Source organism: Lissotriton vulgaris, chromosome 12, assembly GCF_964263255.1.
Source record: "Lissotriton vulgaris chromosome 12, aLisVul1.2, whole genome shotgun sequence".
Lineage (NCBI taxonomy): Eukaryota > Metazoa > Chordata > Amphibia > Caudata > Salamandridae > Lissotriton > Lissotriton vulgaris.
The window spans coordinates 30,237,278-30,256,306 of record NC_141700.1 but is presented as its reverse complement, the minus strand read 5'-3'; the positions used below and the strand labels follow the sequence as shown (position 1 = coordinate 30,256,306).

Genomic DNA, 19,029 nt, shown 5'->3' with positions numbered 1-19,029 from the left:
GGGCAATAGCTTGCTTAGTCTCCACAACGGCCCCCTACAGCGCTAGGGATGCCTGGTTGCACCCTGGGGATGCCCAGGAGTGGACATTTCACGAGGAAAAACCAGGAAGGGTTCCCTAGCGGTATGAGTACAGCGCCAGGACACTCTGGAGTATCAGTGCGCTATAGAAGTACGTCTACATTTACATTAATCTCCATTCCTGGAATGGTGAGGTATATACAAAAATGTGAGGCTGGGCTTCATTTACATCAACTGAACAGCCAACCTGAAAAGCAGCTGAGGGCTCAGTAACATTTAAAATGGAGGGATGTGCAAGTTGATGCTTTCCTGGAAAGTCAACAACCCGTTCTGTGATTCTGCACCACTCGTCACTGGGCTGGCTCTTTGTCCATACTCTTGTCACTTGCTACTAAAATCTGCATTTTGTAGTGCAATGTTGGGTTATATTGTAGTTTATTACATTCAGGAACTGAAAAGGCACCTTAATGGAATACATGTGCATTTTTAAAAAACATTTTATGATTTTCTGGAGTACTTTACTTGCCCAGAGATACTTGTTCTGTTAAACAAACTTGCTGTTTGTTGATGGCCCAGTCTAACAGTGTGGTCCCGGGTACTGGAACAACCCCGGAGCCCAGAGTTCCACAGTAGCTGCTCCCTGGCTGCACTGGAAATCTGCAGGGAACTATACATTCAGGTATATGTCACATCATCGTAAGCATTTACTATGCAAGTCCTTGTTCTGACCACGCTGTTCCTTTATAATCCGCAGTTCGATTAGAGGGATTTTGTGTGTATTCATTGGTTTGAGGCAATGCCCTGTTTTGCTTTCGAGTGAAAGTAGTGTATCGACAATCCCTGTATGAACACCAGTTGTTCGTCAGAGGACGTAATTTTATTCTGTTGTTGGGTACAGTCTGGCGCTCCTGTAGGTACACGCCAAAGTCCACAACAACGCTTCAGCCAGCATATTCCAAGCAGCTTGCAATCCTACAGTAACGTCCAACTGGGTGATTGTGATAGGGGCTCCGTTTTCCTGTGTGTGTGAGGTATCCGCCCGGATAACACTGGCTTAGGTTGTGAGACGTCAACGAGCAGCTACAGTTTATCGCCCAGGACGTCAAGGTGATAGACGATAATCCTTCCAAAGAAATCTGTGCTCTCCTGGAAAGTTATCTTTAGTTTATCGATGGTCGTCGCTTCCAAGGTAAATCTGTGACTACAGCAGTAAAGGAAACATAAGTGGAGGAACAGAACATTACGCAATAATCAATACATTATTAGTTTTGTCGATCAGATTAAAATGTTCCTAGAATGACTTTAGATATTGACGAATGACGTAGTGCACACCACATAATAAAAATCCTGTTGCTGCTTAACTTTGAAATGATGAAGCCTTAGTCGGTGCCAACAAGTTTAAGACCGTGTTCGCAGATCTTAGCAGGTGGTACTCAACCCACCTTGCTATCTTAAAGGGTGTGAGTTCACAAGTGCATAGAGAAGGAGGACCTTGATGAGCTACTTAATAATAATAGTGCAATTTGCATAGCGCGAAGCTACTTCAGACAGTGTCCCAGGGCGAAACGTCCAGCTCCCAGGGGTCATGTCCATAGCAAAGAAATTATTAAATCAGCCCGAACTGAATAACTAGGTTTTTAAATTTTTACGAAAAAGTGATTCCATCTGGGCCTGTCGTATTCTAAGAGGTAGTGAGTTCCACAGTTTTGATGCAAAAAAGCTTGAAGGGCAGCCCCAACACATACTTTTTGCCATGGGGATACAGGCCAGCATGGCTCCAGAGAATCAGGGGCGCCTCACGGGAAAGTACGGCTTGGCAAAGGGATGCAGATAGCGAGGACCCTTGTTCATAAAAGCCTTGTAACAATACCACAGGGCTTTTAAGAAAAGTCTTCTTCAGAGGCAACAAATGCAGCTTAGATAGCACAGTCCCCGCGGGGGCCCTCCTGTGAAGGCTGCTGAATTCTGCATATGCTGAAGTCTCATCAGCCATGATTGTGACACCCCTAATTACAGGACGTTGCAGGTGTCCAGCCTGGATGTAAGCAGTGCCCAGACTACTGTTTTTTTGGGGGTGGGGGAAGATTCAGGCAGTTAGCAAAGGATTTTTTGAGGGTTTTTAAAAATCCGTAAACAATTTCCGGCTAAGACTGTGATTTTGCTGTCAAAGGTGAGCCTCTCATCGAACCAAATGTCTAGGTTCTTAACCTTGGGCTTAGGAGGCGTTAGAGGACCAAGAGAATCTGGCCACCTTGCAGAGGACCTGTATGATCGTATTCTGCACCGGGAAGCGAATGCGAGGACAGTGACTCTCACCTTGCCATCCTTTGCACATGGAACAAAAAGATCTCGAAACCAGGAGCTGATGCTCTGCCCGTAAGATATGCAGGGAGCGTGGAATCGTATTTCACTGGTACTGGTAAACAAGAGTGCCCTGGCTCGTCTACGCTCGACTATACTATTGCTAAGTCTGTTATTTCAAAAATGGTATACATGGTATTCGATTCCCCATCAAAAGTGCAAGTTGAGGGCAGTTGATGTGCTTAAAGTGGAGAGTTAGGTTTACAATGTTAGACGGGGTGCTTGCCTACTAAGTCCCAGCCGGGTAGCTCAAAGCATACATGTGCTCCCGTGACACTAGGCGTGAGGATCAACCGATAAATCCATATTGAATTTCCATGTTTTCGTTGTAGTGTCGATTGGCATTCACCTCTGTTATACTACACTCCTGCCACCGCCAACCACAGTGACGTGTGGACCACAGCGTACATGACGAATGAGGACAGAATTGCATTAATTTGACAACGGGGCATGACGAAAAATAACAAGATATTAAAGACAAGAGAGCAACACCTTCGAGTAAAGTTTGCGCTATACAAAATCTCATTACATAAATAAAAATAAAAAACGATCGCTATTGTAAAACAAGGTAAAACCCATACCAGATATGCGACCCCAGGGCGAGAGAGCGGAATGAGCGGAGGCATGAATAGACGTGCGCGTGCACTGCCGAAACCTGCCATGGGGCGGGACTTCCGTTTTCTGCTAGAAGCCCGTGCCCACGGAGTGCCCGGCCAGAGGAGCAGTGGTGACACAGGGCTCCCATGCCCGAGGGAGAGCCCCGCGGTGGCGGCTGAAGTCTGGAGTTGCGCCAATGAGGTGAGTGGGGCTTAGTTGTAGTGGGGGGTGGCGGGGGAGGGGGGGTGGTGTCTTTGTGCACTGGTGTGTGTGTGCGAGCTTTTCTGAGTGTGCCGCGGGGGTGGGTGGTGGTGTGTGTCTCTGTATGTGTGCGCTTGTGTGTATGTGTGTGTGTATGTGTGCTAGTGTGTGTGTGCGTACGTGTAGGTCTCTGCGTGTGTGCGTGCGTGTCTCTGTGTGGGTGTGTCTGTGACCAGCCTGCCGGAATCGGAGCGCGTGGTTGTGCGCGCCACCCGCTCCGATCCTGGCAGATGCGCGCTGCCAGGTCTTGTCTCCTGGAAAGCTGAGCCAGTAACAATAGGTCTCTGGCCAGACGCCATGAGACCTAAAAAGGGAGCAGCGAGATGGGCAGATACATTTTGGGCTTAGTCAGGTCTAGCAGACTTTTTTGAGGAGCGGACTTCCAACGCAGCGGAACCTGGCGTGACACGAAGGAGCTATTACGTCGCTCATGAAGCACAGGGTGCACAGCTTCCAGCCCTCGCTCCGAGATGGAGGGAGGTGCTGGATCAAGTGAAGAGCCGGACGTGAACGACACAATTATACAGGACTATTCGGTGGGTTCAATAGGTTTGAAATGTAATAGCCTAGTGCTGTCAACTGAAGGTTCAAACCATGAATTGAGACACCTGGAAGTCCCAGGAAAGGAGTAATCGATAGCTGTCACCTTGTTAAAGAGGAACTGGGTTAGAGTATTGCAGCTCTCCTCTGAAGGCGGGGTGGAGGCTAAAACTCGGGCCAATGAGGATAGAGTCTTGACTTCACTGACTGTGATCCTGACCGTGGTTTACTATGACAGGAGACAATTGATTCCCAGCTTTCGACTGCCCCTGTTCTCTTCAGGCATATGGGCGCTACGTTTAGGCAGCAGCACATTTTCTTCTTTTTTATTTTTGAGGCACATTCTTCAAATAAGAAAAGGTCTCATCAGCTTGCTAAGGCCAGACCTATTGACTCTGTTGGTTGTATAGCTGAGAAACGAGTAGGATTTTGCTGAAATTTATGCGGAGCCCACAAAATTTAAAAAATCAAAACATGTGCATGTGTTGCTAGGCAGCAGTCTCCGTTTCCCTGGCAATGTTTAGATATTGTATTTCTGGCTTCTCCAAAAAGTAGCTCGTAAGCGACTGGGAGTTCTCCAGCTAACTGGAAGTAGCTCTCTTGTGTGCAGACCAGTCTACAAAGTTAGAACCTTTTGCTTGTCTGAATTAATATATGAATACCAAAATTTGGAGAGTATATTTGAGATCAAAATGTGCGTATATTCAGAAGATGTTCGGAGGAATATGGCTGGCAGACTTATTACCAATTTTATATACAACATTGGTGCCACGGGAACTGCAGCCATGACTGTCGTGCGTTTTTCGTGCAGAGGCATGCAAAACGCAAAGCTTTTATTTTTTTTAACATTGCTGCTGGCAACCCTGCCTGCTGCACGGAGGTGATTGTTGCTGGCACTCTTGCACAGGATGCCCACTATTACAACACTTAGGGCCACATGCATCAACCTATTTAGGAAGTGCAAACGGTGCAAATCGCAAAATTCGGCCGTTTGCGATTTCTAAATAGGTTTCTGGGATGCATCAAGCATTTTTGGTCAAATCGCTATTTTTAGCGAATTACAAAAATGCGATTGCTTTTAAGGAATCACAAATTTGCGATTCCTTAAAAGCAATGCATGATTACTTATAAAATTGCGAATTCGCAATTAAGGGGTGCAAGTTACCACGAGGTTGAACCTTTGGTCCCCCCCCCCCCCCACCCTGCACCCATGGAATGCATTAACATTTTGCGAAATCTAATTTGCGAATTCGCATTTCCCATGGATTCCTATGGGCCTTTTGGCCCATAGGAATCAATGGGAGTTGCGGAATCGCAAATTGGAATTCGCATAATATTTGCGATTAGGTAAAAATTGCGATTTTTACCGAATCGCAAATTTTATGCAATTTCAATCATGCATCCCGTTTTGCGATTCCTTATTTGCGATTCCTTAAAAATCACAAATAAGGAATCGCAAAAACGGACTTCGATGCATGTGGCCCTAATATTAGTAGCCCGGGATGATTTTCACTGAACATAAGTAGCTCTTGTTACAGGAAAGGTTGGGGCCCCTTGTTGTACATAGTCAGGTCTGACCAGCCGGCATGAGCGCAGCAGAATTTACGTGCCAGGTGCTAAGTGGCTGCCTTGACGCAATCCCACCGGCTTCTCAGTGGCCCTGGCTGCAGATGTGGGCTTTTGGCCTAGTGCTTGCAGGTATTACCCTTATCCAAGCACTTAGAGGTTAAGACCTCCTGCGTCCATTGTTCTCACTCAAAACACACCAGACACGTCATTTTGCCCCACACCTCTTCCAAAGAGGCTTTTTGTGATTCCATGAACAAATAGGAACACGGTCTTCTGAAAGAAACTTTCTGTGTCACTCTGCAGTGTCTGCCAATGGAAACCACCCACGGAATTGCATCTCCTGACCAGTGAGCGCATTGATGAACATGAGCAAAGGATATCTGAAGAGCGTTGATATCTTCAGGATAGAAATCCAGGATTTTCACAAAATCTTCATTCTTTCTACTGCCTGAAAGGAAAAAAAAAATAATGTGAAAATTAGACATCTTTTCTCGCTTTGCGCTTGAACACTGGTTTCTAAGCACAATTTCCATGTATTGCACTCTCTGCTCCAAGATCTTTGCTTATTGAACACTTCATTGTTTCCCCTAACTTCATCACAATGTTGTGTTTGAGACGTGTGCAACTTCACAGCTCTGGAAACACTAGTATCTGTGATTCTCTAACTGTGTGATTTGCACTTCATCACCTCCTGGTTTGCTTCAGGCGATATGTGACCAGATGTACTAAGGTTTGTGTTGAATCGTGCACACACTGTTTTCACAAGTGCGACACGGTGCAGCGTGTGCTTTGCACCTGATGCACTAAACTGACACAGTACAAGCAGTACATTCACATGGATTTCTCCAACCCATGCTGCCACTATATTGTGTCTACAGCCAAAGGTGTGTCGCTGTGCGTTGTGCCTGCACACTATACAAGAGTCAAACCTATTGGCTTTTTCAATTCTGATTAAACAAACCACTGCTTACCTTCGAGTTTTGCTGTCCGACTAGCGAATCCCCCTTGAAACTGAATGTGAAGTTCAGAAATTTGCACACTCGTTGGAAATTCCAGCAATATCCACTGGGTGGAGCCCTATGACCAAAAGAAAACCGAGTCACCCTGAATAAATAAATATTCATACACACACATATATATATTTTCATTGAAAAAAACAGAGGTTAAAGTGACATTGTAGATACGTAGGATACTAAGATTTTAACTTACATTAAAAGACTAGAAATTCAATGGAAAAAAATCATCAAAGGTTAAAGTAATGTTATAGGCAGGCCTTGAAACAATATAAAAGCTATTGTTTAAAAGCAAAAAAAAATAATTAGCAGTTATAGTTTGAAATAACTATAAAGTGTGCCCTGGCCATGCACAGCTTTAGACCTTCACATATTTAATTACTTATGACTTTCAGTGACATCATTAATGACAACGGGATACTGCTGGACCCGCAGCACAAATAATTTAAAACTTGCCCTCAGGTGGGGGTCCCTCTGGGAGCCCCATCCCGAAAAAACCTCTCTCTTCCACAAGGGCCAGAGGGGATGGAAACCCCTACCCTGGCCCCATACACCTTAAAGCAGAGGTCTTAATACATTTTTCGGGATAGGGGGACTCAGAGCAAAACAGTTGGAGGTCGAGTGCCCCCTTCAAAACTTTACAGCAAACATTGGGGGAGTAGGAGAGGCAGGGTTGAGCGCAGGGGCGGAGCTTTTGAGCTTGTTTCATGTATACATTTCCTCTAACTCAATCTATACTAAATGGGAAACAACCTTTACAACGCAGTCAAAACATCGCACTACCTTATAGCAGTCATTACATCGCAATATCCTTTACATCGCATGCCATTACAACGCAGCCATTACGTTGCATGACACTACAACGCATGTCATGACAATGCATGTTACTACAACGCAGGCATTACAACGCAAGTCATTACAATGCATAGTACCCTTACACTATCAACACTTACCCTACTGTTGCACTCACTGGAGTTAGAATAGTAATTTTTACCCCTACACCTTCCGACACTTACCTACTGTTGCACTCACTGGAGTTAGAATAGTAATTTTTACCCCTACACCTTCCGACACTTACCTACTGTTGGACTCACTGGAGTTAGAATAGTAATTTTTACCCCTGCACTATCCAACACTTACCTTAAATGCAATGTAATGGTATGTGTTGTAAAGGTAGTTTCTGAAAATGTAATGGCATGCTATGTAAAAGAATGCGTTGTAAAGGATGTTGCGATGTAAAAACTGCATTGTAAAGGCAGGCATTGTAAATGTATGCGTTGTAACGTCATACATTCCAGCTGTCTCCTCTGCCTCTTTCACCTCTTCACCACCATGCCTGGTCAGCACCCCAATCTTGAAACAGGCTACCTGTCCCTATTTTTATGTACAGTGAACTTGGCCCAAGGGCACTGGAACACTTTACATTTCCTAGAATCACAGAAACTTGAGTTAATGCCGAGACCACAACATGGTTCCAGAGTAGGCAGCTCTTGTAAGGTAGGCCACACCTCCTCCCTTTTAGAAAGAAAATTACCTCCAACAGGTTGCCCCCACCTCTTTGCCACTCTATGCTACCAATGAAAATTAACCTCCATACTCTTGTTTTTAGAGAAAGACCTTCATAAATGTGATCTAGTGGATTCCTCAGACCAGCTTCACTAATGATAGCTACTGCCTTCGAAGTAGGCTTTTTTCTTTGCCGAAAACATGGGCTCCCATATTGCCCACAACGCTTGCTGCCATCTCTCCGGTGCTCGAACTAAGGTGTCTGCTCTGCTTTAAATTTCCCCGCCTCCGGGCACTACCTCCGAGACCCAGTGCAACGCTGGCACAGAAAACGGGCACTCTCCCCCTTGCAAGCAAGCAAGAATTGTAAAACCGCCAGCGTGGGGGTTTAGTCAGGACCATTGGAATTATACGATTTAGTTGCCATGCAATCAAGGACCCCAGAGGCGCACACAACAGTTTAAAGGTATGTGCCTTACAAGTATAAGGAGGCGTGGCTTACGTCCTGGACTTATCACTCTGCTTCGGGCTCTTTAGCAACCAGCATAGCCCTCGGCTGCGGTCTTTATCAAAGACCAGGTTTGGTTGTGGCCCACTTATGTACTGAAGTTTGATTCTTGCAAAATCACCCCCTCACCTGGTCGGAGTTCCAGCAGGTGTCCTCATTCCCGTCAAACAGGTACTTTTTGCCAAATTGTTTCGCATCCCTATTCAGAACTGAACTTACTCTGCAAGCAAAAGGGAAACACAAGGGTTAATGCTCTTCGAAGTAGATATTTTTCTATTTTGCAGTCAAAACGCCACAGCAGCAGTGAATTACAATTCAGAAGGGTCAACTGTGAAAAGTGAAGTGTGATGGACTGTTCAGGACCCAGAAAATAAGTAGCAAAGGTCTGTTAAACGAAAGTGGATTCTGTCCAAACTCCTGAAACCAGATGCATTCCTCATCAAAGACTCAGACCGGTGACACGCTGCTTCGCCACACTTGCCCCGCAGTAACTCTGACCTGCACTACGCTGAGAGAGGAAGGCTCTGCCATACCACCGGGTCCCTGTGCTGTTGAGACCCCCCACCGCCTCCCTTCCGCCGTCCTGCTGTTTGCTTCCATCTGACAGCGGGGCCGCTGAGTGGAGCGAGGCGAGGGGCTGCCTACAACTCCCGGCAGCCCTCGAGGTCTCCAGCCACACCCCCTTGACGACGCACCAGGAGGCGCATAAAGGGCGTCGCCGTTACAAGGAGTTGTGACACGCTGCTTCGCCACACTTGCCCCGCAGTAACTCTGACCTGCACTACGCTGAGAGAGGAAGGCTCTGCCATACCACCGGGTCCCTGTGCTGTTGAGACCCCCCACCACCTCCCTTCCGCCGTCCTGCTGTTTGCTTCCATCTGACGGCGGGGCCGCCGAGTGGAGCAAGGCGAGGGGCTGCCTACAACTCCCGGCAGCCCTCGAGGTCTCCAGCCACACCCCCTTGACGACGCGCCAGGAGGCGCATAAAGGGCGTCGCCGTTACAAGGAGTTGTGACACGCTGCTTCGCCACACTTGCCCCGCAGTAACTCTGACCTGCACTACGCTGAGAGAGGAAGGCTCTGCCATACCACCGGGTCCCTGTGCTGTTGAGACCCCCCACCGCCTCCCTTCCGCCGTCCTGCTGTTTGCTTCCATTTGACAGCGGGGCCGCCGGGTGGAGCGAGGCGAGGGGCTGCCTACAACTCCCGGCAGCCCTCGAGGTCTCCAGCCACACCCCCTTGACGACGCGCCAGGAGGCGCATAAAGGGCGTCGCCGTTACAAGGAGTTGTGACACGCTGCTTCGCCACACTTGCCCCGCAGTAACTCTGACCTGCACTACGCTGAGAGAGGAAGGCTCTGCCATACCACCGGGTCCCTGTGCTGTTGAGACCCCCCACCGCCTCCCTTCCGCCGTCCTGCTGTTTGCTTCCATTTGACAGCGGGGCCGCCGAGTGGAGCGAGGCGAGGGGCTGCCTACAACTCCCGGCAGCCCTCGAGGTCTCCAGCCACACCCCCTTGACGACGCGCCAGGAGGCGCATAAAGGGCGCGCCGTTACAAGGAGTTGTGACACGCTGCTTCGCCACACTTGCCCCGCAGTAACTCTGACCTGCACTACGCTGAGAGAGGAAGGCTCTGCCATACCACCGGGTCCCTGTGCTGTTGAGACCCCCCACCGCCTCCCTTCCGCCGTCCTGCTGTTTGCTTCCATCTGACAGCGGGGCCGCCGAGTGGAGCGAGGCGAGGGGCTGCCTACAACTCCCGGCAGCCCTCGAGGTCTCCAGCCACACCCCCTTGACGACGCGCCAGGAGGCGCATAAAGGGCGTCGCCGTTCCCTCTCGCGGGACGCGAGCGGGACGCTGGGCGAAGCCTGGGCCAAGGGTGGGCCCGTCCTAGCCTGTCACAGACCGGAGGAGACCGGGCCGGGCGCACCCCCCTAACATCCACCCCAAGGTAACGTCTTGCGCTACAGTCCTAAACCAACCCACTGAGTACATAACAACAACCTACGAAACATAACGCATTGGAATCCCATAAATCCCATCCTACTTGGTCAAGACACATACTATGTCAACAAGAGGCTCTAGAAGCAAAACCATAAAGAAAAATATGGCGACCACAGTTGGTCCCATCGAACAATTCCTCCACAAAGTGAATGAAACCATAGACCAAACAGTATCGATGATTGATCGCCGTGTTTCATATGAACTTGATCAAGTACGACGCTCATCTATGGGTGTCCTGGCACAGGCTCAAACTCCAAACATTGCACTACAAAATAAGTAAACTTCCGAGACAAATGTTGAAATACACGCACTTCCAAATACAGTCGACCTCTCAGTAGCCTCGCAACTGTCCAACTCACAATCTTCACAGGACCTTGAACAGACTCCCGATATTTTTGCTACAATACAGCCAACACAAAATGAGCTAACACAGACAGATTCTAGAGGTATCAGGGAAGGAGCTATTCCCAAAATTCACACCCAAACTGGACCACGCTCTACGAGTCCAACACGTATAACTGCCATAAACCTTGACTCTGAACCATCTTTAAAGGCTCAAAACCTACAGATTATTCCTAACACAGAGCACTCTAACAATACCACGTCTGACGTACTTATAATTGAAGATCACCTGAACAGACCTAATTCAAAACAATCTCGACAAGAAAAGTCGGCTCAACATTCAACAAAAACCACAAGCAATTTAAAGGTAGAATGCTCCCTACTAAAAGAAATATCGGAAATAGTAAAACACCAGCTACATCCTATACAAAAAAGTCTTGAAATAATAGAAAAGCAAATGGCCATATTAATTGCCACCGCAAAAACAACTACTAACTCAAAGAAAAAAGACTTTTCAGTTGCACTAGATCCTACCAACAACCCCGGTAAAACTAATGCCACCAATATTCAGAAGCAGGCAGCGAACAATCTTGCTACCACAAAACCCACAAGCAACATAAACACAAATACAAGAGAACGAGAAGGAACATTAACTAATCCAACTCTCCCCTCGAAAACCAAGCCCAACCAGGACAGCGTAAAAATCATTAATGATCCACAAAACCAACCACCTTCAAATCCGATTCTGGCAAAAACACTGCCACTAACTACCCTTACTATTCCATCTGTATCAAATACTCCCAGACAAGATCCACCACAGAGAACAAATTCCAAACCAGAGCGAATGAATAAAAGATGGCCAAAAGTAGTAAATCTCCCACCGGAAGCAGCACCCTTTGTTGCTATATTAACCGGAGTCCCAGAACTAAGTAAAGACACAGATGAACCTACCTGGTCTCTACTAAATAAAGCACGCTATTGGCTAAATATCAACAGGCCCAATCACCCAAATAACATCACCAGAATCACCACAGTGAGAAGGGTGTCCTGGATAGGTCACCAGCCTAAATCAATTCACGGTGACTGTCTAATAGTTAACTTTGAAAATCCACGAGCAGTGGACTACATCTGTTCTTGGGACAGCCCAGAAAATAACGATGGAATAAATGTCAAATGTCTATCGTTTTTCTATCCCCGACAAATCCATCGTTTCGAGGACCCCAGTTGGCCATCAAACTGGTCATGGAGCCAACCCGACCAAGGTCCAAGAAATTGGAATCAGGGCGATAGAGGGCAGGGTAATTACCAAAGATTCCAACCGCAGGGAGAGTGGGGATATGACCATAGAGAACGAGGTGATTGGAACAACTATGGCAGGAAGACGTACCAACACCAGTACAGAGAGAACCCTGGACCGGAATTCCAACTTTCAATCACTTTAGCTGCTTAGACATGGTCGACTGACCACCATCACAGTCTCTCACATCGACTCCTCCGCACAGTCCCAGAGTACAATTACTCCCCTCACCAACCAAACTGAAGAGTAAGATGTCCGACAAGGTCCACAGCTCACAAAAAGACAGAAAAGATGATCCTACCCTAGAAATCACAACTCAAAACGAACGCAGTCAGACCAACGATCGTCCTCACCACTGCAAATCTGTCCCCAGACCGCAGTCTACGCTACACCCTTCCTCGGACAAGCCAGACGAGGTAACTTTGAACACAGTCCCTTTAAATCCTATTGTAGAAGCAGAACTACCTGAACTGCCGTCCCAATCTGGCCACTCCACTACAGAAGTTGAGAGGAAAATGTTATTTTGGAATGTGGCGGGTCTAGCAACTAAGTACCTCGAAAAAACCTTTTTAGATCTGGTTCATACAAATGACTTAGTTTGCCTCCAGGAGACATGGCTGAACGATCCAATTCACCTGGTGGGGTTCAGAACTTACTTCTCCCAAGCAACAAAATCACCCTCTGGGAGAAGTAAAGGGGGCCTAATTACATACATCTCCAACCTTTGGCCATGTCAGGAAACTACGCCCATAGCACTCCATCAGAATTATCAGATCATCGATATAAAAGCATCACACCAAGTCACTTACACCATAATAAACTTTTACAACAATATGAGCCTGCCGGAACTTACCAAAGCTCTAAGCGAAATTAGCGATGTAACAAATGAGTTAAAAATCAAATACGCTAAAGCCACCCACTCAATAATTTGGGGCGGAGACTTTAACCTACACATTTGCAGCAAAAGCGACGCCCCAACATGTGGGATCATAGACGAGCAAGATAACCCTATTACCCATTTTTCCCACACAGAGGAAGGAAACAATTTCTAGGCCATCATGTCTGAGTTAGATATAGGGTTTGCAAATCTGCTAATGACACCGACTATCCAATTCACACCAACGTTCCACGGAAGAGGCGCCCAAACATTAATTGATTACATCCTAGTTTCCACTAACAATGCCACTCGCATAAAGCACTTTGAAGTGGATAACAATGCACTTAGCGACCACCATCCACTTAGACTAATCTACCTAGAGCCTGACCATCAAAAAAATCAAGCTAAGGACTACATGGGCCTCCTACATCAAGAAAAGCTTACACTAAACAGACTGAATGGCTTCACCCTCAAATGGGGTAACCTAGACCAAGACTCAACCAGCGCAAGCATAATCAAAAAATGCAGGACTCACATTGACAACTGTCTAAACCCTCTGGCAACCCCATTGGAAATTCTGACCAACTACAATGAAATAGTGAAAACTATCGGTAGTGAACTAACCAAACCTAGGAAACAAAATAACATTCCAAGAAAAGGTTGGTTTAACACCCAGTGCACAAAAACCTACTCAGCGTTAAAGAAAGCCCTAGCAAAGAAAGATCGAAATAGAGAAGAGATTGTGCAATTAAGGAAAATGTATAAGCTCTCACTCAGGCAAAGGAAGAAAGAGATACAATGTAATCTCTGGACCCAACTTTTAAACAGCAGCACACAAAAGGACAATGTAGCCTTCTGGAAAATTGTTAAATCGCCATTCCTAACTGGAAACAATGACGGGCATTCGCTGGATGTTGCAATAAACGCCGAGGACTGGGTGCAACATTTTTCAGGGGTCTTCGGAGAGGATAAACCCGGAGACTTGGCCCCTTCACCCCTGTTTCTCCCACCGGTGAACTACCCAATAGAAATTCACTTCACCATGAACGAAATAACGAAAGCAATAAAGACTGCAAAAAATGGTAAAGCCCCAGGAGCAGACTCAGTCCCAATGGACCTTTACAAATTACTTCCTGATCTCTGGTCCCCTCTTTTAAGCAAGGTTCTGAATGCAGCCAAGGAAATCAGCCTCCCGAACTCCTGGTCAACATCGATCCTGGTCCCCATATTCAAGAAAGGCAACAGAGACTCTCCCTCCTGCTACCGTCCCATTTCCCTCCTGTATTCGGTCGGGAAGATGGCAGGGAGGATACTTCTAGACCGTCTCCAGGAGTGGTCAATAGAACACGGGGTACTATCAGATCTCCAATATGGGTTCAGGTCTGGACTGAGCACTGTGGACCAAGTTTTGAACTTAACACTACTTGCTGGAAAATACACCACAGCAAAAAAATCAACTCTACACATGGTCTACGTTGACCTTACGGCAGCGTTTGACTGTGTAGAACATTAAAAACTTTGGGCAACAATGCTACAAATGGGGATCGAGCCAGCAATCATAGATTTCCTACGCGAGTTATACTCTGGAGCCACGGGAAAGGTTCGATATGAATTGGAGGGCCAACTCACAGATAGCTTCCCAATACAGAAGGGGGTCAGGCAAGGGTGCGTACTGGCCCCCTTCCTATTTACGCTCTATACAAATGGACTTGAAGCTGCTATGTTACAGGGCGTAAAAGACCTCCCAGAAGTGGGTCGGTGACCGATCCCAGCATTGTTATACGCTGACGAAGCGGTGATCCTCGCACGAACCCCGATCCAGCTACAAAAAGCCCTAAATAACTATTGCACTTTCATGACAAGTCTCAACCTAAAAGTCAATATAAAAAAAAACCTTTGTGATGCACGCCGGTACCAAAAGAAAAAAAGTAAAGTCAATACTTGTGGATAAAATCCCCCTTGAAAGAACCAAAACTTATTCATACCTCGGCATCACTATTGACGAAGAGTTTAACTGGAAACAAGCAATCATTTCGCGCAAGCTGTCTCTTACAATAACAGTTGGTGCTTTAAAAGCGTTCTCCCTCCGTTTAGGGCAGAGATGGTAAAAATTTACAACGCAAAATGCATCAGCACGGCCATATTTGGTGCAGGAGTCTGGGGAATAGCTAACGTCGAACAAATACAGTAAGTTGAAAATCTCTTTCTAAAATTTCTACTAGCAGTCCCAAAAACCACAACTACTTTTGGCTGCCACTTAGAACTTGGACTAGATCACGTTTCAGATCTCATCAAGATTCAGCCCATCATGCTGTGGCGCAGAATATGGGCAACAGACGAATGTCATCTCACACGAGCAATTATTGAGGACTGTATGAAACTAGACTGTATGAATAAGATAAAGTGGCTAAGTTATGTAAAATCCTTCCTTGCGGATATTGGTCTCTCGAGGTTCTTCGAAGAACCACAGTCAGTAACAGACATAGCAAAGAATGATTTTAAAAAGCTATGCCTGTCCCACTTAACTCAACTGCGATTGATGTCCGAAATAGGAAAGACATCAGTCCAACACTGCCTCATGATACAACTGATTCCATCCATCCAACCGTATCTGCAGTACGACCTGACGCAATTTGAAAAGTTTCTTCTCACTCGCTTCAGGTTTAATCTTTTTCACATCATGGTTTCATTCCCGTCACAGAATGTATGGACACACAACATGACACCGTGCCCCTGTGACTATCTCATCTCAGTCCACAATACATGTTCTTTTCTTTTGTAGATTTTATATGCCACTTCGCAAAAGGTGGATCTTACCAATTTTAAAAGTTATGAAGATCCGTAGATGCCGCCCAGCGTACCTGGCGCTGCAGTTTCTGGAAAACAGCCTAGCGTCGAAATCTGTTGCACACTACTTAAAACTGTGTCTCAGGCATCGCGCGAACTTATGAAAACCATATAGCAGCATCAAATACGGACTTTAGAGATAGTACAGTGCTCTCTGCGAGAGATTAATTTTTAATATATCATGAACTTAATGTTATTAACAATTTTTTTATTGTGCATACTTGTACTTTTATGGCTTTCATCATGAAAACCGAATAAAGTTGATTTGATTTGATTTGACTCAGACCGATCTAGAGAAGCGGCACTGAGACAGGAAGGCTGCTGTTCGCACCGCTGGCAGAAGGGTTACCAAATGCTCCAAGCCACCAGGACCCACAGATGCAGTCCGGGGTTCTCTTTTTACAAACCTGGAAAAGTGAATTAAGACTACAACTCCCAGAATTCATTTGTTTGCAGAAAGAAAACCCAGAATTCTAATATGTGACCTGTGGTAACACGAAGCTGGCTTTATGATAATGGCACTGACTGCCACTTATACATAAAACATATTACTTGTTTTTTTAATTCTAAAGTGTGACTTGTTTTTTTTCTATCAACTCTTGTATTCTACATTCTTTAGTTCAAACTATATACATTTATGTTCAAAAACATCAACAAAACCTAATTTTACAGGGCGCCCCTTTTAATGACTTTAACAGAGACCACACACACAAAAACATTTGGTGAGGCCTGGAGCGCCCTTCTTGGGTGAATACACATCCGGCCTTAACTCTGCTGGCAGACAGCATAAGCCTCTCTCAACTCCACAGCTGTTCCGAAAGGCCCTGGACCCCGAGGCGCTTTAAGATTGACTGGACTGCTCTTTCACCCCCAGGTTGGCCCAAAACCCAGACTGAGCTGTCAGATGCTATATATACAAAAAAATCTTTTAATGGGCCCCTGTATAGGCTTATTAGATGCCTACACGTCACCGGGACACACCTTTTCCAATCCCGAGCTTACTTTTCCAGAACATTGCTTCCAGGCCTATCGTTTCCATATAAATGCACTAAAATAACAACTTTTAAAATGCACTTACCTGTTCACAGAAGACTAGGCTGGCATCCAGACCTGTGTTCATCTTACAACCCAGGTGTGAATTCTGAGAGGAATCTTAATGTGGACTTGAACTTCTAGGAGCTATGTTCCCCCAGAAGCATGCAAGATCGCTCAGCGAGTTGAACACTCACGGCTAACACACAGTGATATGCAAGTTTTCAAGTTCTGGCAAGGACAATTCGGGCTGCCCTACTTCGGAAACCGGCAGTGAGAGTCGCATTACGTGTGTTGCCAAGAGTTGTAAAGCACAGAGGTGCGGTATAAAAAAACTAGATTAAAAATACAGGCTATCACTATCAATGTACACATACAAATACAGACTATTACTATCAATGTACACATAAAGCACATTTGATAGTTGCCCCAGTCTCCAGGCCAGTATTAAATATTGCCGAAATCAGCAGTGCTCATTTTATCGACATCGGAAGGTGAAAGGGCTGTGTGGCCCCACCAGGATTTGAATCTCTTAACATTGAGGTATCCCACACATATCTGTACAATTAAATACATGAATCCAAAGATTGTGCTATTTTATTTTAACAATACAATAGTTCGTGTTTGGGCTCCAGGAGTGTGTCCCCGGGCCCTGAACGCTCGAGAACACTCTAATGAACTCCAGAACTTTCCCAAATGTATCCGATTCATCCCTAAATGTCATAGATTTACCCTGAGTGGCCCCCGGGCCCATCTCCAGTATTCTTCCCCTTACCGGCTCACGGTCTCTGAACACAGCACGGACGCCGCCATATTGCTTAGGGTGCCGTAAAGCAGGCGTTGCTCTTCACGACAGCATGCGGCACGCCTTGGCGGCCATATTGGGTGAGGAAGAAACACATGAGGTCTCTTCTTCTTCATATCACCTGCGCCCAGGAGATGCTTCGGTTTCCGGCGGGCTTTGTTCATAAAAGCTGGAATGCTTTGGGATTTGGGCTCACTCTTGAACACACACGAGTGGCAGTATCAGAATAGATATTGTCTTTGTCACATTTAGGACAAAGGCCTTTAGGAGAAAATCCTTCCTATTGGGAGGAAGCCCCTGCTGCCTCCACAGGGCCGTGGTTCCTTCTTGAATGGTGTTTTGTCCTTATTTCGGTTCCACACTGGTCTGTGAGTAATCTCGTGAAATCCTTCCTGAGATTCGATTCTGATGGGGACTGAACTGAAGGTCACATCAATATGGCTTGCGCTGGCCTTAAACTAGGGTTGCCACCTAAGAAACTTTCTTATGGCTTCACCAATATTTTAATTTCCTGGCTGGTTAAAAAATAAGTAGAATCACCAAAAGCCAGTATCTTCTTTTCTAGTCTGTAGATACATCAACACAAATAAATATTACTTTTAAATGTGCTTTAGAGCCAAGTTAATAATCGATGACTAATAATTACAGTAAACAATGACAAAAAAGCCATGTTACAAATGAATGCATAACATTTTTTTTGTAAAGTTGTGGTTAGTATCACATTCCACCCTATTCAGACTCTTAAAACAACAAATTGCAGGTATTTTTCTCTTCAAATGGTGCCAACCCGACCTCTAACAATTATTTGTTTCTACCCAGGGCTATAATGGCTGGGAACTATATGCCTGGTTCCCTTACAAATCGCTGTTGGAGCTTCAGAGTGTGGCTGCCACGGACCAGCCACAAATATCACCTCTAAATCAGGATAGAGCGTAGGTGAAATTTATTTAATGGCAGCCAAATTTGCGTGATTTTACGATATGCTTGTTGCGTGAAATTTCTGAAACTGGGCCATTAGGCCAGTTTGTATAATTATGTGCCATTTGTGGTAAAAACGTTATCACAAATGCTGCAATTGGTAGATGCACGGAACAACAATACGAATGTCTGTTGTTCACGGTGCTCTTGTTTAAATACATACGTGTGCCAAAACTTGATGTAGGGATTAATTTTGGTCTAAACGTATCTAATTTCTGCAATCATTTTGCATAATTGCGCGAAACCAAATTGCGAGAATTTCGCACACACCTAATCGGGATCTGTCCCAATACAGTGTTTAAGGGATTCAAATCCTCTCAGACCTCTTGAGTAGCAGAGTAGCAGAAATAATTTATGATCTACATTACTTTGGGGTGTGACTACAGCATTTTGCACAGCCACTGATTCCTGAATGTTTTCTTCAGCACCTTCATTCGGTGTGTCAGGAATATTTTGAGTATCTCCTCATAT

At 45.8% G+C, this 19,029-nt stretch overlaps 1 protein-coding gene across 1 annotated transcript; it reads right to left on the bottom strand.

Annotated features, from left to right (window-relative positions):
* Nucleotides 1-443: 443 nt before the first annotated feature.
* Nucleotides 444-17,601, bottom strand: NR2C2AP (nuclear receptor 2C2 associated protein). The gene is made up of 5 exons (XM_086946325.1): nt 17,551-17,601; nt 8,503-8,593; nt 6,318-6,423; nt 5,727-5,794; nt 444-1,215 (listed from the first exon to the last, which is right to left on the bottom strand). The coding sequence occupies exons 1-5, from the start codon at nt 17,586-17,588 to the stop codon at nt 1,099-1,101; spliced, it is 420 nt and encodes a 139-aa protein (XP_086802451.1). The 5' UTR covers nt 17,589-17,601; the 3' UTR covers nt 444-1,098.
* Nucleotides 17,602-19,029: the final 1,428 nt, after the last annotated feature.